This window comes from Leishmania panamensis, assembly GCF_000755165.1.
Source record: "Leishmania panamensis strain MHOM/PA/94/PSC-1 chromosome 30 sequence".
Classification (NCBI taxonomy): Eukaryota; Euglenozoa; class Kinetoplastea; order Trypanosomatida; family Trypanosomatidae; genus Leishmania; species Leishmania panamensis.
Window position 1 is genome coordinate 1,256,860 of NC_025877.1, and position 18,923 is coordinate 1,275,782.

The following is an 18,923-nucleotide window of genomic DNA, read 5'->3' on the forward strand; positions in this document are numbered from 1 at the left end:
TGAAAGGCGAATCAATAGAGGCACAAGCGGCTGCTGCCAGTGAGAGAGGGAAAGGCGATTGGTGGCCTTAGCGCTGCGGAAAAGCCAAATGGTGCTCTCGACACCCATTGCAGTGGGGTGCGGTCTCGGGTGACTTGGCTTACCCCCTGGATTCATGGATACTCACCGAAGCACCCTTCGTTAGTTTTGTTTGTTGGCCCCTCGTGTTGCTTGGCTTGCGGCACCCCTTCCATTTCCGGCAACAAAGACACTAGCGGTTGTGGATGGATGGGCACTGCAATGTGGCAGAAGACTAACACCATGATGACCCCACGTCACGCGGAGTAGAGTTACGCCGCTACTTAATCGATGCATCTGGAAAGCGGATAGAGAGGAGGGGAGGGGAGGACGATTTGGCGCAGTTGTATGGGATCTGACATGTTTAGCACAGATGGTGTTATACACGGCCTTGGCAGTTCTCGGCGTTAGAGCTGCACCAGCTTCACGCCTGTCATCTCTTCTCACCCCGCACATGCTCATACACCCCCACACACTGTTCTTTCTGCGACTTCTCACATTCACTTCCCCTGTTTCTTTTCCCTCCCTTCTCCGCCCCGACTAACCCACGCTCGAGTAAACACATACTTTCTCAAAAGGAGGGTATTCGCCTGAGCAGAACGGGTTACTACCTGCATGTGCCTTGTTCACAGCCCATTCCAACACGCGCACAATCGCAGTCATTTGCAAATCAGCGGATACCCCCCCCCCCCCAGAGCACCCCAGCACAATGGCGGAAGAGAAGGGTGTGGCTGCAGTCTCGCCGGCGGAGACGGTTGAGTCTCAGTTGTACTACGTACGGTATTACTCAGGGCATACGGGTCGCTACGGCAATGAGTTCCTCGAATTTGAGATCTCCGATACTGGTTCCCTTAAGTACGTCAATAACAGCAACTACAGAAATGACTTCATTATCAAGAAGCAAGCTCGGGTCTCTCCAGCGGTGCTGGAGGAGGTGAAGAGGCTTATTCTGCGGTACGCTGTGTGCGAAAGTGACGATGAGCGGTGGCCAACTCCGGATCGCAATGGGCGACAGGAGTTGGAGGTTCACCTCGGCAACACCCACATATCGCTGGTGACGAACAAGTTGACGTCTATGGCCGACATCCCGAATGGTTCGGAGACCGTCGGGCTGGTGAGGTTCTACAACTTTGTGCGGGACATTAAGGCGCTTATCTTTGCGCTGGTCTCCATTCACTTTAAGATTAAACCGATCTGAAGTAGAAGTGACGTTTTATGTCTCGAGTGGGGGACGAGAGGTTGTTCAGGTGAAGTTGTCCGCGTGCGGTGAAGTACGCAGCGCTGGGGAGCGTTGCTTCGTAACACGGAGAACACCGGAATAAAATATGCAGCATGGCTACTGTGAGCCACATCTCCGTGTGTGCGTTTTCTATTCTGCCTCTGCCATGGCCCTCGTATTGGTTTGGGCGTGTGGCAGTAAGTCTGTGCCGCGATGCACAAGAGTGGTCGAGAAGGTGCGTGCTTGCAGCCATGGTAGATGATGGAAGGATATACTAGCAGAATGGAGAGTGGCGAAATGAGAGCAGAAGACTGTCCGGCACACTCCAACGGCGATCAGAGTTCTCATGCGATTTTTTAGTTTTTCTTCTTACAACGGTGCCTTGCCACGTGTGAAGACACCTTTCTCTTTCCCTCCTATTTGCTGCTCGTATCCCTGCCCTTTGGTCCTCTCGTAAGCTGCAGCAGGACAGCGTGTGCGTGTGTTGTACTCTCGTACTCCTTTGTGTTCCCATATGTTCCTCCCCTCCTCTCACTAACCAACGCCGACGCGTCACCGCTGTCGCAGCGAATCAGCACGCAACAGTGCCCCCCTTTCACCTCTGCATAGAACACCAAGACGTGTACGACGCACCCGCACTTGCCACCCTCGCACACAAATACACACCGACGCGCACGTACACGCCAATACCGTCTCACAGCGCCTCTTATTCTCTCTCAGCCGACAAGCCCCGACAAGAGCGACCCGCGCAGTAGAGCACAAAGAAGCACAACGTAGAGAAGAGGACAAAATCGTGATACGCCGTTGTGGACCCCTTTCGCTTGCACGGTTGGAACGGGATCGCAAGCATGCATGCCCACCCGGCGTGAGCTGTCCTTCTCCGCTTCTTGTACTGTATAGGCCTGCTCTCGTTGATTCTGCCGTTGGTTGAGAATATCTGTCTGCGAACGGCGCCGTTCGTGTTACATATTCTCACAGCAAGCATCTATACCGGACCCATGACTTTCTCCGTCAAAGGTGGCAACTACTCGTCGTCGCATCCCAGCCCTGTGATGCACCCCTACGTCTCGCCGTCCTTGCTGCCGCAGTCTCACGGACAGCAAGCGCCGCCATCGTTCTCCTTGGGGGACGAGCAGTACGTAGGGGTGCCGAAGCGTGTCGGTGTCGACCCCACTAAGTACAAAACAACCATCTGCCGCAACTGGGAGCAGACAGGGACATGCAACTTCCGCGGCTGCACCTTTGCCCATGGCGTCGAGGAACTCCGCGCGCCTTTACGGCCTGATGGGCACACACCGGTGCTGCGCCCGCAGCACCTCTCTCCTGGCAACACGCCTCCTCTGCGTTCCTCGCAGGCACCGCCGCCGCCTTCGTCAGGCCACTACACACTCGAGCAGTTGCTAGATATGTTGTACAAAGAAGTCCTTCATCAGCGCGAGCTCGTGGCAGTGCACGTTGAAGCCAACACCACACTTGAGGGCATGCTGCGCCGTGAGCAAGCCCAGCATGGTGTGTCTAAGAGGAAGTTGGAGGAGAAGACGCAGCAGTGCGAGCTACTCGCAAAGGAACTGTTTGCCCGCAATCAGCAACTGCGTAATGCAGCGGATAGCTCTCCAGAGGTCAAGGGGTTGCTCGATCAGTGGGAGGCGCAGCTGGTGAGCTTCTCTGAGGCGGATACGAAGAAGGATGATGCATTTTATACCGCCCCCGCCACATCCTCAACTGATGACGGTGGGAAGACTGGAAAAGACTACGAGAGTGCACGTATTGAGGAACTACTACGTGCTTTGCAGCAGTGAGCGCAGTGTCGCATTCCTTTGCCGACGTTCTTCAGAACCTCTACCCCTCCTTCCTCTTTTAGTGCTCACGTCGGTGTTGGAGGAAGCCCAGGCGCACATGTGATGATGAAACGTGGAGACAAGGAGCGCAGCAAGAGATGGCTGACGAGCAGTCGTTCACCCTCTTCCACCTTTTTCTCCCGCCACCCCACAAGACACGCAGCGAAGAAGGAAAGAAAGAGTGAGTGAATGTGTCGTTGTCGTAAGTGGCGCATTGCCTGTTGTAGAAGTCCTTCTGGCAGAGTTAGCGGGGGCGGTGCGTATTCTCACCGGCGTGCGCTGTTCATATGCCTCCCGCATACACGGATATTCCTGCGGAGATCATGCGGTTTCTTCTCACTTCTTCGTAGCGCTCCGTTGGTGTTCTCGCATTTTTGCTAAAATGACCCAGGGCACACGTTGATGTAGGCGCGATGCATGCGATAGGGGCGTGTAGGACAGGCCGTCTGTCGCGAAACATATGATGTGTTGGGGACGGGTGGGGTGGAGGCACCTCTTCTTATAAGTTGTCCAATCCTGCTCTTTTGACTTCGGTGTTGCCGATCTGTACAGCTGACACATTCACCCGTAGTAACGTGTTTGCGCTTCGCCCTTCGCACCGCTGCTCCGCCTGCTCCTGGTCCTCTTCTCTTTGTTTCTCGTCTCTTCGTCTACCACTGGTTGATGTTGTGAACTGCCCTCTTGGTCCGTCTCTCTGACCAGCACCTTCACGCGCATATCGCCCCCTTTCGCATCTGCACAAAAGTCAGCCCCCCCCCTCCCCACTCAACCCACCCACCCTGGGGCGGATATAAGCGCAGCTGCCAGCTCTATCGTCGTGCATTTGAGCAGATAACGCCCGCTTTTCACTCATCTTTTGCTGCTCGTCTTGTTGATCGTTTTTCCTTCTCCGTCTTCTGTGACGTTTGTGCTTGTGCCGCTGCGGCCTTACTGGTCTCTCTCTGGCATTACTGGAGAGGCTCATGGGCGTAGGCGCCGCTGAGTTCACATGGTGGTGTCGTAGCGTCTGTCTATGCGTGTGTGATCTTTATTGGGCGATGACCGGTGCGGAAGGCATGATAGGGCTTGCCAGCGCCGCTGGTATGCGTGTGTTTCTGCGCGCATAGACCACTGTTTTCAATTTGCGCTGCTTTTTTTTTTCGTTCTCTTCTCATGACCTGTGAGGAGTGACGTAGTAGCGATGAAAAGAGTGGGCTCCCACACTGACACACGTTGCTGTGCAGGTGTGCATTGCGGTGTATCTGCATGTGTGTCGCTGTGTGCTCCTTCTCCTTGTTGTGAGTTCAATACTAAGACACGAAAATTGTCGAAACCAAAAGAGAAAAATCGGCACATGACAAAGAGCGACATTTGCCTTTGCGGCTCCTGTTTGAGTTCCCGACTGCGTTGGTCTTTCGCGGCCACTGCCAGCGATGCAGTCTCATTACCTCTGGCGTGGCGGCACTCTACCCCTGAAATGGATCTCTCTGTCGTGTGCTTGTTTCCCTCACCATCATCCTCGCTTTTCGAACAACTCGATTTCGCCACTGTTGCTATTTCATCACACGCGCTCTTCTTTCTACCGGGCCGGCCACGCTACGCCCTTCAGCTGTTTTTTTTTTCTCCACTCACCTCCCCCTCCCTCTTTCACACAGCTGACACCCACACAGAAATACGCACGCAGCGACAACGTGTCGAGGGTACCGAGAGAGTTCGCGCTGTTCGCTTTTGTGTATGTTCGCATGACCGATTCGTTCGCTCCGCTACGCATCCGCCTGTTCAGTTGTCCTTTGAAGCGAGAATACACATCTTTTCTATCAACAGACGGTGTGTATACCATAGCCATCTTGCTCCCTTCCTCTCTCCGATGCTCTTGTCAGTTTACCCTCAGACCCTCGCGCCCTTCCCCACACATCTGCTTTTCACCCTTTACTGGAGCGTTTAGTGCTTGTCCGTGTGCTTTTTCCCTTTCGTCTTTCCTTTGCGCTCTTTCTTGTGTCGATTCAGCCCGCCCGTTTCCGTTCAACGCCCCCCCACTTTTGACGCACTTCTGCCTGTGCCGGCGCTGCCACCCACACGACCACGGCGATTTCTCCTCCCGTTCTTCTCTCTCTTCTGTGTTGATCTCATCTGCGTCCTTTCGAGTGTCACTGGATCCTTAACCAAACGCCCCCCTTTCTGTGACGCCCCACCGTTGTGTGTTGTGCTGATTTCTCCTCATCTTCGCTTCCCGTTTTGGATCCGCTTCTCCATTGTAGCGCTGGCTATTTGCTTTTTTCGGTTTTAGATTTCTTTCTGCGTCCCAGCCGGGCCTCTTTGCTCCTCTCTCACGACAAGCATAGTACCAAACAACGTCCCCGCAGACACGCACGCAGCCGTGGGCGCACGGAAATGGGGAAGTCAAAGAAGCACGGTAAACCAGCAAAAGGTGTATTGAAGAGGGGAAACAAGAATGACAAGTGCAAGCGCAAGGCTAAGTTCATAGATCCTGCAAGCAGCGTAAGTCGCGATGTGCGTGAAAGCGTGGAGGCCCTCGTTGAGGAAATCGAGCGCGAGGAGCTGGTGGTGGAGCCGCAGCCCCTTATCAAGGCAAAGAAGAAGCGACAGGAGCTGGCCGAAAAGGAGAGCGTCCTCTTCAAAAGCGGCATGACAAAGGAGCAGGCGCACACGATCACCAACAAACTCCAGCAGCAGGGCACAACGCACCGTAGCGAGGGCGAGGGCGACGAAGAGAGCAACGACGGCGACGGCGGTGGCACTGAGGAAGACTACAGTGACACGGCAAACGAGCCCTCTCGTGAGTACCGCAAGGGCGGCTACCACCACGTAGTCATTGGTGAAGTCTACAACGACCGCTACCGCGTCGTCAAGAAGCTAGGCTGGGGCTACTTCTCTACGGTGTGGCTGGTGTGGGACTACCTCAAGGAGCGTTACCAGGCAATGAAGATTCAGAAATCGGCGGCAAGCTACAGCGAGGCCGCCTACGATGAGATCAAACTGCTCACGGAGATTATGGAAGCAGACCCGCACAAGACTCGTTGTTGTGCTCGCTTGAACGACTACTTCAAGCACACGGGGCCGAACGGGACGCACGTTTGCATGCTCTTTGACGTGTACGGCGAGAACTTGCTCTCCCTGATGGAGCGCTACGAGTACCGAGGTATTCCTCTACCCATTGTCAAGTGCATTGCGCGGCAGGTGCTCATTGGGCTTGACCACATCAACTCTATTGACATCATCCACACAGACCTGAAGCCAGAGAATGTACTCTTATCCACCCCGAAGCACTCTATAATATCGCTGATGAAGCACTTTCACCCTCCTCCCCTGCATCAGCGCCCAAAGCTTACGGAGCGCGACCCCAAGACCATGACAAAGTCACAGCGAAGGCGCTACTACAAGAAGCTGGCAAAGGAGGAGCGAAAGACGCCGCTGTGCGAGAAGGATGGCGAGCATACATCTAGAGGCGACGAGCGCGGCACGAACGAGAACGGGGATACGGATTCAGAGTTGAGCAAGACGGATCCGGAGTGGGAGGTCGAGCGTTTTCACCACGTCATCCTCGCCGACTTTGGTAATAGCTGCTGGACATACAGACAATTCACAGACGAGGTGCAGACGCGGCAGTATCGCTGCCCGGAGGTCATTCTAGGCGAGTCGTACTCTACTTCAATCGACATTTGGTCTTGCGCCTGCATGATTTTCGAGCTCATCACGGGTCAGTTCCTTTTCGACCCAAAGAAGGGCGATGACTACTCGCGCGATGAGGATCACCTGGCTCTGATGAGCGAGCTTCTCGGTGATCTGCCGGAGAGCATGCGACTGGGCGACGGCAAGTACCGCAGCCACTACTACAACTCTAAAGGAGTCTTGCGCAACATTAAAGATCTGCAGTACTGGATCCTAGAGGACGTACTGCATCAGCGGCACAAGTTCACGAAAAAAAAGGCAAAGGAGATCGCCGACTTCCTGCTACCCATGCTCAAGTACTCCCCCGACACCCGCGCCACCCCCGCCGCGATGCTGCGCGATCACGACGCCTTCTTTGATATCCAGGAGGATGACTACGCACCGCTGTGCTTTGTTGATGAGGGGGGTGACGACGAAGAAGGCTCTGCTTCGGACGACGAAGAGGAAACTGACAGTGATAGCTCTTTGGATTCCTACTCGTCCTCCTATTCCAGCGAACGGAAAGCGAATCGCTCCCGGCAGCTGAACAACGGTGCCGACCGCTCTGAGGCCTTCCGGTACTGGGAGGAGCATCCGATTCTGAACCGCACCTACCTAGAGGAACGAGGGTTGACCATTGCTGACGTTCAGTCAGTTCTCGCCGGGAACTTCTTAGACGACGCCGCAACCCATAAGGCTGCCGCGGAGGTGATTCGTCTGCTCTCAGAGGAGGCGGACCGTCTCTCGAGCGACCGTGGCAGCGCTGGAGATGAGGCGGATAATGAGGACGAGGACGACAGCAGCGATGATGACAAGGAATCCACGCAGGACTCTGAGAAGCCGGTTGAGGTGGCTGTGGATGGCGTGGCTTGTAGCAACCATGGCGTTGAAGAAGGTAAGGCGGACTCTACAGATAAAGAAGATGAAGAGAGTGACGACGGCACTGACTAGAAGGTAAGGTTATTTCTAAGATGGACACAAAGCAGCAAACAGGAAACGCGAAACTGCACTCGCGGCGCAGAGAGGCGCAGATGCAAGTGTGCGCATGCTTTCAGCAAAGAACGAAGACGCCTTTGACGCATCTTCGCTACTGAGCTTTGTTGCCTTCCTTCCCGTTGTCGCAACAGCCCGCTGGCTTCGAGGGGATCCTGCTTATCACAATAGTGTAACTGCACGGTGCGCGCTGCTCCGCCTCCGATGTGTACGGCAGCTCAGGGCAGCATCTCAAGAGTAACTGAAGTGGACACCAATGCATGGAAAAATTACGCAATTTTCATCTCCTCTTTTGCGGACAACGCGAGGACGACGGCTGTCCACTCGTCCGCTGCTAATGACAACGGCAGGAATGTGGTACCTGTTGCACCTCTCTCTTGCTCGCCCTGTAATGTCTCCACTCTTTCCCTGTGACTCTGCTCTTGGTTCACGTGACCTGATTGCCGCTCTCCTATTTTTCTTTTTTGCGTACTGGCGCACTTGGGACTGCATCCCTCTCGTCCTGCACTTCCCCGTCTTTTTCGGCGACACACATACGCACGTACAACTCCACCTCTAACGTTTGTGCTCTCGGTGGTGCAAATCAAAACACTCACTGCCCTTTTTTGGCTTTCGGACTGTGCACTGAGCTTATGTGTGCCCTCTCCATCGTGCGCCACCCCCACCCCCCCTTCTTCATCTTGCTGTGTTGACTCTCGTGTAGGTTACCAGCATGTCCAAGAAGCAGGAAGTTAAGGAGTACGGCCCGAACGTGAAGAAGGGCGAACTTGTTTACGGCGTCGTGCACATCTTCGCTTCCTTCAATGACACGTTCGTGCACGTGACGGATATGTCAGGCCGCGAAACGTACGTGAAGGTCACAGGCGGTATGAAGGTGAAGGCCGATCGCGATGAGTCTTCTCCCTACGCTGCCATGATGGCCGCCCAAGACGTTGTGTCTCGCTGCAAGGAGTGCGGCATCAATGCCCTGCACGTCAAGATGCGCGCCGTCGGTGGAGTGCGCACCAAGTCCCCTGGCCCTGGCGCCCAGGCCGCCCTCCGCGCACTCGCCCGTGCTGGCATGAAGATTGGCCGCATCGAGGATGTCACACCGATTCCGACCGACTCCACCCGCCGCAAGGGATCCCGCCGTGGTCGCCGCCTCTAAAGTTCTTCATAGCGCATGCATTGCTGACTGCTCAGCCGTCCAGACCAAGGCAACAGGCAGCATATTACTGGTGTCTTTATCTTTGTGATTTCTCTTCCTTTCACCCTTGAAAAAATGAAAAACAAATTGCGCAGAAAACAACAGCCGTGACTCTTCCCATTTCTTTCCCCATTTTAATGCCGTACACCGGCTGTAGCACTGAACATCTAACGGCCCTGTTGAGAGGACCGATGTTCTTGTGATGTGCTGGTTGCAGTAGGTAGAGGAGGAGGAGGAGACAACGCGCTGTACTCTCGTGGGGTGGTGGCAGCGTGGCGCAGCGTTGGGCAAAACAGAGTCCTCTACGTTTCCCATAGCAGAGTTGCTATGCTCTTCCTTCCCGCTTCACCACCTGACCTCTTCGCTACCTTATCCTGTCTCGATGAAGTGGGGCCACCACATCGTACCCTTGGGAGCCATGGGATGACCTAGTGATGGCAATGACAAGGTGTCCCTTCTTCCAGAAGGAACCAAGTGGACATGGGATGCAGTGTCTACGCAACTATTACTTTCCACGCATAACGCTTCCTCAACTTTCTTTTCCCTGTGACATTCTGCTTCTCCTCTTTTGCATCTCTCCTAACTGCCTCCTTCCTCTTCTCTGCCTCCCACGGTGGCGCACAGCAACGTGAGCGCCATCCATCGCGCACCAAAGAAGAGAGAGAACAGTGGTGAGCGCGTATTCTGCTGCTTTGATTTTCTCACCCGCTCACGTCCCTCCTCTCGGCAGCATTTCCGCACCCCTCCCACCCACCCACCGTGTCGTGCACCACCTCGTTCATTTTCTGTGCTGCACGAGAGAATGTTCCGGTTCTGTGGCCGTCGCTTGGTGGGGCGTACGTTGCCCCTGCTCGCCGATCATCACGAGCTACCTGAGGCATTTGAGTTCATGGAGCACAAGGTTATAGACAAGGATATCCACGCCGCCTACGAGAATATGGATACACTGCGCCTCACCATCACCCGCCAGGACGAGTTTCTCTTCAAGGAGGCGCCTGTTAAGTGCGTCACGGTCATGGGCGTTAACGGCGAGAACGGAGTGTACCCCAGTCACGCGTACAAAATCACACAGCTGGCCCCGGCGCCACTGACGGTGGAGATGACGGACGGTACGGTGGAAAAGTTCTTTACAAGCGGCGGTTTTGCCCACATCAACAACGAAGGTTCCTGTGATATTAACTGCGTGGAGTGCATCCCACTCTCTGAGCTTGACGTCGATGCCGCAGAGAAGGCGCTCGCGCAGCAGCAATCAGCTTTGAGTAGCGCCCATGACGAGAAGGCGAAGGCGGTGGTTGAGATTCGCATCAACGTGCTCGAGTCGGTCCTTCAGAGCCTCAAGCACATGTAAGCTGGGAGCATTTTATGGAGTTGCGCCCTGCTCCCACGTGATCAGAAGTGCACAGCCACGTTCAGCACGAAGGTGGGGGTCTGCTGGACCCATCTCTGTGTTTCTCACTGCAGGACTTACAGCGTTGAAGCGTATTCCGTTTCCACCCTCCGAGTGTACTCACTGAAGAATGGCTTCTCTTCGAGCCTGCCATCGTTCTCTCTTCCTCCCCCATGCAGCGCCCACGGAGTTGGCATATGACACCTACTGCGACGCATTACGTTTCTTTTGTCCCACTTCGCTTGCAGGGTTCAGAGGCAGCGCTCACCAGCTGCGCGGGGTACTGTCACTGCCCATTTTCTCAAGCACGCTCCTCCAGACCCACAGAGACGCATCTTTAGTTATTAGGCAGTTGTTAACTGTAGGATAGTAAAAAAAAAACTGTACACACAACCGCATGCAGAATAGGAGCGTGTCGATGCACGACAACGACGAAGCGCAGGTCTAAAAACTGCCGAAGCATCGTGGGTAACTCATACAAGCAGTGACGCTGCTGACACAGCTAGAGGGGAAAGGAGAGATGCGAGACGTCATACTAGTTGAGCAATGACAAAGGAGAGCACCTTCTTTGGTACGTTTCAGTTCATCCACTAGAATAAGATGGCCGCACGTATTCGCACAGAAGCCTCTTGCTTGTAACAGCTTTTTAGCGAGCTATTCGTTTTAGTGGGGCACTGGCACTCCTTTCCTAGCTCGCTGTGTATGGTGACACTGCTTGTTTGACCTTTTCCAACATACTTCCGCGATGCCCAAGTTTTTTGCTCTTTCCCTGCTGCTCTCCTTCCTCATCCCCCCACCTTTGTCCATTACATTGCTCCTTCTCTTCGTCTCTTTATATACCTTACTGGAAGTCAACTTTATCATGCTCTTCTCGCCAATGCAGTCCGTAATGACGCCGAACACCTCACCCTGGTATCCGAGTGTCGTACCCGCACACACACACACTCTGGGGACGCCCAGCAGCCTGTAGCCTGGGCTCGGGTGTGTGTGTGTGGCTGCCGACTCTTGGTGCCGGCGGACATGGCGTGGCTGGCGCTGCGCAGAAGGGACGTGCGGCCATGATCACGCTCGGATCGGCACACTGCAAATCGCGTGGAGGATTCCACACCCACACGCACGCCTGTCAGGGGCGCGCAGATTCAGTCTAAGGCGGACTGCCCCTGCCGCCCCAGGCTCATGGCAGCACCCCCCCACACCTGTCGTGGCATATGCGGGCAGGCCATCCAGGCAAGCACCCCCTCCCCCTCGTTCGCCAGGCAGCAGCGCCGCTCTGAAGTAGGCCCCCGGATCTGTAGGTGCGGGCACCGTGCGTATGCCCGGCCAAGCACAGCTGGCACGGTGTGTCGCGCCCAGGCATGGCACGCAGAGGTGAGAGGAGCAGGCGCGAAGAGGTCCGTGCCACTGAGCCCCGGAGTGCATGTGCGCGACACGCGCGGCGCCTCCTAGGTCCGACCGGGTGCGCTGATGTGGCACAGACGCTGCCTGCATGACGAGAGCGCCCCGAAGCCCGCGGCCGCGTCCGCCGAGCGCCGACGTGGGCCGCCTCCACGCCGCGTTACGGCCTACGGGCGGGTGAGTGCAGGGGGTTGGAGGGGCACCGAGGACCCTGGCCGGCGGCTGGCCGACCTCCTCCCCGAGCTCATGCGGCACGCACCGGGGCACCCCCCCCCCTCCCCCCCGCTCTACCCGCACGCCGGGCGCCGCCGCCGCCGAGCAAAAGGGCCCTGAAGGGGCGGGGAAGGGCTGGAAGAGCCCGCTGGTCGCATGGCCCGATTCGACGGCAGGACGGTGCGTGCTGGACGACCAGGATTTAGCTGCAGTGCAGCCGAGGTCAGTGAGCTGTGGGTGGTATGCATGGATCTGCTGACTGGCTTGTTGTACAATGGTGTGCTGCGTTCACGAGGAAACATGCGTGATATACACAAATGATCGAAGGGCGTTTATGCCTATTAGTGGGCCCGTGCATTTCGTTCATCAGAGACGTGTACATAGAACCGTTCTCATCCCTCTGAATGCCCTCTGAATTTCACTTTGTCTCTTGTCCTCTTTGCGTGTTCTTTGTCTTGTCTGGATCTGTGCTGAGTGCGTCGACAGAACTCGTGACTCTCAGCGTCTTCACTGCAACGGCTGTGTGTAGCGTGTGTTTGTTGGTGACTTTTTATCGAAGCGCGAGTACAATTAATCGATGGTGAGCTTTTGCGGTCTGGCGAAGCCTATTTTTTTTTCTCTCTTTCCTACCTGTGCTCGAGCTTATGCGGGATGGTGCTGTTGCTGCAGGTCGATAGGTGCCGATTTCGTTCTGCTGCAGTGACGTGTCAAACCAAAATAACTGCAGTTTAAGTGTCACTAGCTGGTTTATCGAGCACTACTTCTTGCACGACTGCGCTTGTGCCGCAAAAAGGAGTCGAGGGAGTACTTTAGTTGCCTAATCGGTGCCTCCTGCTGCTCTCATGGCCTCGCAACCAATCTCCATCCATTACAAGCAGATGAAGGAGTGGCTGGAGGACCGCAAGGCAGTTTTGTCTCGAAAGCACAAGAAGGAGTTCAACGAGCTCTTGTCTATTGCCCCTCAGCTTGTGCAGGTGGCGCAGTACGACATTCCCGCTCTCGAGAAGCAGATGAAGCGAAACGAAACTGCCATCGAGGAGTGTCACCGTGTCTGTGACGAGACTCAGCGGACACAGCTCAAGCTGTGGGAGCGGCGCAGCGACGTGCTGAAGGAGTATGGAGTCGAGGTCGCTGCTGCTGACGGGGGGGTTGGTGTCACCTCTGCTGTCGATCAGCGTGTGAGGGAGGCGTGCGCCAAAGTGAACACCGCCTTTCGGGAGTACACTCGCGCCTGTATGAAAGGGTTTAAGCTACACTACAACGCGTTCTTGATGAGAAGTGCGGCTGGTCGTTATGGCGCCGATCCATTCGCTTTCCATTTTCCTTGGCTTCAGCGTGCTTTTAGTGAGGTGGAGTACTTGCCTGTGGACGCCTCCTCTGTGGCTACCTGTGTCAGTGGTGAGGACACCGATGTAGCAGGACCTCATATCGATTGGGGCGACGGTGCAGAGGGGGCGGTGGCGGGGTTGGCAAAGGCCGCCGTGCATATTAGCTGGGATGCCACCGAGATGGAAGCTCGGTTAGTGGAGGACGACAGCCTTCCAGCTACAGATGGGCTGCACTTCTCAATTGATATCGGCTCTACAAAGCATCGCGTCAACGTATTGGCGGAGCTCGAGGCGGCGGCGTGCTTCTGCCGCGAGCGTGGCACCGCTGACCTGTTGGAGTGCGCAACGGAAACGGAGTCATTACGCGACTTTCTCTCCAACTCCAAAGAGGGCGAGCTTGCTCGGATGAGGGAGAGCTACCGCACAAAGAGCAGCTTGGTGGATCGAATCGAGCGTTTTGAGCACCAGATTATGGTCGCCAAAAACCGCTCTGTGGCACACGCGGCGAAGATGCGCGACACCAGCGACGAACTGGAAAAGTTTAAAGTGCAGCATGATGAACTGGTGTCACGCCTGAGGAGCATGCGGGATGAGGCACTCGCTCACCTAGAGCACATGTTCCCGGAGCGCAAGATTCTCATCGTTGGCGACCTGAACAAGTACCTGGCATGATGCCCTATCGCGTCTGTAATGCCTTTTGCACTCCAGTGGGCGGAGCAGTTACATATGTGTGGGACGCACGCTACTGGGGCTCTGTTGGCGTGGTGTGTAGCCGTGCGCCTGCAGGTGTCGCTGGGGCCGCGTTTTCTGAGCGACGTGCTGTTTTGCACCGTCTACGTTATGCATCTCTCTTTCCCACTCTTTTGAATCCAGCTCCTCTGCCAGATGCCTGTCGGCTGGTGCGCAAGCCCTCCCTGTGTTTCTCTTTCACACGATCGCATGAGCCGTGCCCTTCACCTCTCACTCACAAAGCGCGAGGGGGAGAGGCTCTCATGGCCCCCCTCTCTTCTTCCCTGCAACTGTGCTCGCTTTTTGGTGATGTGCAGAGATGCGCGCGTGCGTGTGTGTGTGTGTGGTGTCACAAAAAAATCTTCATTGCTGTTATTAGCAGCAGCGGACGAGTGCGTGGTGGCGTTCCACTTCCTCCGCCTATTTCTCCCTTTTCCATCTTCTCTCTCCTCGCGTGATGCGGCTGTGCGGTGCGTTGCCTACCCTCTTCCTCTGACGCCAACTCTTTTATTTTTCTTTTTTTTTCCCGACCAATGCACATCACTTGTGTTTCGGCGATGCTTGCCTCGGCATGTGTGTACGTGAGCATTTCGCTTGTCCTCTGTCTTGTATTCCCACATTGGACTGCGCAGGGGAGAGCTACGTTCTCCTTATACTTCACGTTTCCGCCAAAGTACCCCGTTCCTCTCATAACATTGTCACCAAACCCTCGCTACTTGCAACGGTGTTGAACCCCTTGTTTCCACCCCACTACGCTTCTCTCGTTCCTCTCGGCTTGCTCTTTTCGTCATCTTTGTTTACTTCCCGTGGCGGCGCCCATCTTGTTCAGTAGTGAACTCTTGATCGCGGCTGCGCACAGAGACAATGGAAGGGCCGAAGAAGCACGAGGATGCCTCCCAGCGGGGCATCACCCGCCATCATGTGTGGAGGAGCAAGACCGGTGATTTCACAGTAATCAACCTCCGAGACCCGAGTGAGCTGCTGGGGATTCAAGAAGCGCCGGCCCTAACTCCGCCAGCTGAAACGAAGCAGGGAGCCGCCACCTCCCCGCCACCGCCGCTGCGACAGTCCGCAGCACGACAGATGACCGGAAAGCAGGAGAGCCTCAATGCCCTTTTGGCCAAGCTGCAGCTGTGCCGTCCAGTGCAAGAGTCGGCGTCGCAGCAGCCGACGGTTGCCAAGCAAACGCCGACCCCGACGCAGTCTCCAGCGAGCACCGTGCCTCCTGCTGCCCCCAGTGCGGCGGGTTCTTCAGCCTTACTGCCGACGGCCCGTGCCCCCTCGCCGGCTGCTGCGATGTCGGAGGCGAACGATCCCTCCTTTCCTGACCCTAAGGAGTCGTTATCGAGCCCCTCCGGCCAGTTCGAGTTTATCACAGGCACAAACATTCCTGGCCAAGGAGTTGTGAAGAGGACTGAAGCCGTTGATGAATCATCCAGCATGGCCCTCTTCCACGACCCGCTCTGGGGAGGCTCTCTGGACGCGTTCGCGCTGCCGCAGCTCTCGAAGCCATCCCCTAAGCCCCAGCTTCGTGCCTCTCTGTCGGAGCTGTACGCTAGCGCTGCCTCCAACAACGCCAGCGCGTTTGCGTCCCCGCGGATGCCGGCGCCACAGCTCCAAGAGGTGACATCTCCTTCCGCCACCACGGTGACAGCGAGCGCCATGCCGACTACGATGACGTCTCCGACGATGCCGATGATGGGCGGTATCATCCAGCCCCCTACTCCACCGCAGCTGAACACATCTTATCCAATGTACACGCTGCCTATTCAGTACATGGTGCAACCGCCGCAGTTCCTCACTGGGATGGTGTACAACGCGCCGAACTTGTTCCCCTACGGTGCTACTGCGATGATGATGACGCAGCCGCAGCACATTCCACACGGTTATGCAATTCCTACCGCTGCAATGGTGAGGCCTGGCACCAATGTCAAGGCGATGCCGTTTGTTCCGGGAAACAAGATGTGAGAGTCGCGGTGGTTGTGTCTCGCAGATACATATCAACGTACCCCTACTCTTTAGCGGATTCCTGCGAGGGCCGTGACGGGCGAGTCTTGCTGTCACGCACACAGTACCAGTGACGACAGATCGGATGCGATGCGATATCTCTCGCTTTCCTCGCGCTAATCTGTGCTCTCTCTCTCTTTTTTTTTTGTTGTGTGTGTTCTCTTTCATTCCCTTTTGTCTCTCGCTTGTGTTGTTCTTCTCGCTTCGCTTTGGTTTACTCTTTTTGTTCTCTGACTCATCATCTTCTGGATATCACTATTGTTTCGGTTGTAGTCGTTCTCCTCTTGTCTTTTCCCTTCCTATTGCCGCTTCACCATCGCGAATACTGATCCGTCTGTGCCCTGTGGAGACCACCGCTTCCGCTGTGGACGACTGACTTCAGTGCAGTCTCTCTCCGGAGTGCACATGCCACTCTCGCGGCGTCGGAAGATGAGGAACGGCAGGTAGGTAAGCGATGACAACGTTTATGTGTTGGTGTGCCATGGACGGCAATGGCATCCACTTTTTCTCTCACTTTTCTTCTCTCGTTTACCGACTCTCCTCTTCTTTTCTTTTCTTTGCTGTACGATGCTGGACAGTGCCTGTGCCCTCCCTCCAACGCTTCCGTAGGCGACAACATGGAGACGCATATGACTGCCTCAAAGGACTACGACCCCCTCTCTTTTTAAAGGAACAAATGTGTACTGAGAAGTCGTATGTGCGCGTGTTTATGAGTTCGTGAGTGGGTGCATACTTGCTGATGTGCACCACACACACACCCACACCCACCCAGAGACACAACAAACAATCGCTCGTACGCACACGAGCGTGCTCATCCCTTGTTTGCCCTTCCTCTCTCCGTCCCCTCTCCCTTTCGTGCCCTTCCCTGCCACGACGAGAGGAGTGAGACAGAAGAAAAAACGGAAGTGAAAATGCAGAGCGAGAGAAACCGCTGGAAAAAAAGTGTTACAGCTTATGAGTCATTGCTGCTCTGTGAGGTACCTCTCGAGACTCAAACCTGCAGTGGCTTACCCCCCCCCACTAGTGCGGACGTGCACTCCGAACGCTTGTCACCACCGTTCTTCGGTCTTGCAAAGAAAGAAAACTCCTCGCCTTCATTTAATCTTTTGTTTGTTCTTTTGTCCGTGCTGTTGTTAGCAATACCGCAAAAAAAAAACGAAGGAAACGAAGCGGCCGGAAGGGAGGGAGAAGGGCTGCAATGCCATGCAGTCCAGTGATATTTGATCCCACTGTTCTGAGGGAGGGTGCAAGGAGGTAGAGAAGCGCCTTCACCACAGCAGTGAGTTTGAGCATATCCCCCGTTGTTCTGTCGCGTCGTTTCCGACTCACCTTGAGGGACTTGGGGCGCATGTTCTTCCCCCCTAAATAACCCATGCGGCAGTTGTTAACAAGTGCACGACTTCCACAGACCTCAGTTACTAGCCGCCAGCCGCCTCTTTCTCCCCTTCCAGGCACTACACGCGGAAGCAAAGTGCATCGCTCCATGCCTTTACTTCCTCCTCTTTACTCCTGATTTCCTTCGTTGTGCTTCTTTTCGTCGTTGCTGCGCCTGGACGTCGTGCTTCTCACGTGGCGGTACCCGGTCTGCTCTTTCCCCATCCTACTTTCTGTTCTCCCTCCCGCGTCATTGGGGTACCTATTTCGCGTTTTCCTACCTGAAAACGGCATCAACGGAATACGTGCACACGCGCTGACAGTAACGAGTGTGCTGGGGCTGACGTACTATTTTTTTTGTTTTAGATTACTCTTTGTGTACGTGTTTTCCCCCTTCGCACTTCAGGCATCAGTAGCGGACCAAGACTCTCATATTCCATAACGCAGCGCTTGAGATTCCCATTCGTTGACAAGAAAGCCGTGGTGTTTCGCACAGCCATGTCGTTGCGAGTTCGCCCGTACAAGACGTCGGCACAGACCCGCTTGGCCGAGATCGTCGCTGCTTATGTTCAGCACCTGATGGATTTGCAGGCATCTGGCTGTGCTGAGGCCATCCTTGACGGATCTGTGATTCCCCCGCCGAACGCCCAGTACTCTTCGCACGACTTCTTTTGCGCGGCACACGCGCCACCGATTTCGGTGAAGAAGTATACGGCTCGCCTGGTGACTTACATGCACTGCTCACCCGAGGTATTTGTGTTTGCCGTTGCCTACCTGCGGCGGCTCGTGCTTAACGGATTCCCGGTGCACATACGGTCGATTCATCGTCTGCTGCTAACAGCCGTCTTGGTCGCACTCAAGTATCGAGACGACATATACTACCGCACGAGCTTCTACGCTGAGGTTGGTGGCGTTACACCGAAGGACTTGTGCATAATGGAAATGCGTTTTCTCTTCGATCTCATCCGCTTCGAAGGCGAGGTTTCTCTAGCAGATTACCACACTGTCATAAGGGACATTACGCGCGTGGCCGAGGGACATATGATAGTAAAGAGTATAAGCACCGAGTCGGAGACGTGCAGCCAATGCGGCACCTCTGCCAGTACCTCCACTACCTCGATGCCAGGCGATCTTGACTGTCTGCACGAGACGAGTGACACGTGTGCACACGCCTGGACACGCGAATGCGAAGTATTTTGGGGCCCCTAAACTCTTTTTTTTTCGCTCCTTTCGCCGGAGATGTCTAAAGGGACTCCCAATCGAAATCGGAGAGAGGTGCGACGTCAAAGAGGATCCAATGAAGAGGCTCCGCGTGCGTGGCTCCTCCTTTCTCTCCAAGTTGAAGGCAGCACAACGGAGTTTTTCAACGGGTTCATTCTCTCGTATAGAACATGAGCTCAACACCACACCACTCCCTGGTCTGTCCCAGGGTCATCGTCAGGTGCCAAGCAACTGTAGACACAGGTGTTACAGCAACGCGTCGAGTCAGTCATCTTGGCACAGTCCTTGCCTCAAACTTTGCCCACTCCCACCACTCGGCAGATCGCTT

General features: G+C 55.3%; 8 protein-coding genes across 8 annotated transcripts, besides 2 other annotated features; all 8 read left to right on the forward strand.

The window, feature by feature from the left end:
• Positions 1-766: 766 nt before the first annotated feature.
• On the forward strand, positions 767-1,255 carry LPMP_303520 (mago nashi-like protein, putative; the record flags this gene model as incomplete). The annotated part of the gene is made up of 1 exon (XM_010703072.1): positions 767-1,255. One exon carries the CDS (start codon positions 767-769, stop codon positions 1,253-1,255), a length of 489 nt encoding a protein of 162 aa, XP_010701374.1.
• Positions 1,256-2,274: 1,019 nt separating this feature from the next.
• On the forward strand, positions 2,275-3,075 carry LPMP_303530 (zinc finger-domain protein, putative; the record flags this gene model as incomplete). Its single annotated transcript, XM_010703073.1, has 1 exon — positions 2,275-3,075. The coding sequence occupies one exon, from the start codon at positions 2,275-2,277 to the stop codon at positions 3,073-3,075; it is 801 nt and encodes a 266-aa protein (XP_010701375.1).
• A 2,409-nt stretch (positions 3,076-5,484) lies between these two features.
• Positions 5,485-7,713, forward strand: LPMP_303540 (serine/threonine-protein kinase, putative; the record flags this gene model as incomplete). Its single annotated transcript, XM_010703074.1, has 1 exon — positions 5,485-7,713. The coding sequence occupies one exon, from the start codon at positions 5,485-5,487 to the stop codon at positions 7,711-7,713; it is 2,229 nt and encodes a 742-aa protein (XP_010701376.1).
• Positions 7,714-8,467: 754 nt separating this feature from the next.
• LPMP_303550 (40S ribosomal protein S14) lies at positions 8,468-8,902 on the forward strand (the record flags this gene model as incomplete). Its single annotated transcript, XM_010703075.1, has 1 exon — positions 8,468-8,902. One exon carries the CDS (start codon positions 8,468-8,470, stop codon positions 8,900-8,902), a length of 435 nt encoding a protein of 144 aa, XP_010701377.1.
• An 841-nt stretch (positions 8,903-9,743) lies between these two features.
• Positions 9,744-10,289, forward strand: LPMP_303560 (ATP synthase, epsilon chain, putative; the record flags this gene model as incomplete). The annotated part of the gene is made up of 1 exon (XM_010703076.1): positions 9,744-10,289. One exon carries the CDS (start codon positions 9,744-9,746, stop codon positions 10,287-10,289), a length of 546 nt encoding a protein of 181 aa, XP_010701378.1.
• A 986-nt stretch (positions 10,290-11,275) lies between these two features.
• Positions 11,276-12,204: a repeat region.
• A 574-nt stretch (positions 12,205-12,778) lies between these two features.
• Positions 12,779-13,936, forward strand: LPMP_303570 (hypothetical protein; the record flags this gene model as incomplete). The annotated part of the gene is made up of 1 exon (XM_010703077.1): positions 12,779-13,936. One exon carries the CDS (start codon positions 12,779-12,781, stop codon positions 13,934-13,936), a length of 1,158 nt encoding a protein of 385 aa, XP_010701379.1.
• Positions 13,937-14,857: 921 nt separating this feature from the next.
• Positions 14,858-15,961, forward strand: LPMP_303580 (hypothetical protein; the record flags this gene model as incomplete). The annotated part of the gene is made up of 1 exon (XM_010703078.1): positions 14,858-15,961. One exon carries the CDS (start codon positions 14,858-14,860, stop codon positions 15,959-15,961), a length of 1,104 nt encoding a protein of 367 aa, XP_010701380.1.
• Positions 15,962-17,872: 1,911 nt separating this feature from the next.
• On the forward strand, positions 17,873-18,583 carry CYC7 (CYC2-like protein, putative; the record flags this gene model as incomplete). Its single annotated transcript, XM_010703079.1, has 1 exon — positions 17,873-18,583. The coding sequence occupies one exon, from the start codon at positions 17,873-17,875 to the stop codon at positions 18,581-18,583; it is 711 nt and encodes a 236-aa protein (XP_010701381.1).
• Positions 18,584-18,733: 150 nt separating this feature from the next.
• Positions 18,734-18,923: part of a repeat region that runs on past the window's edge.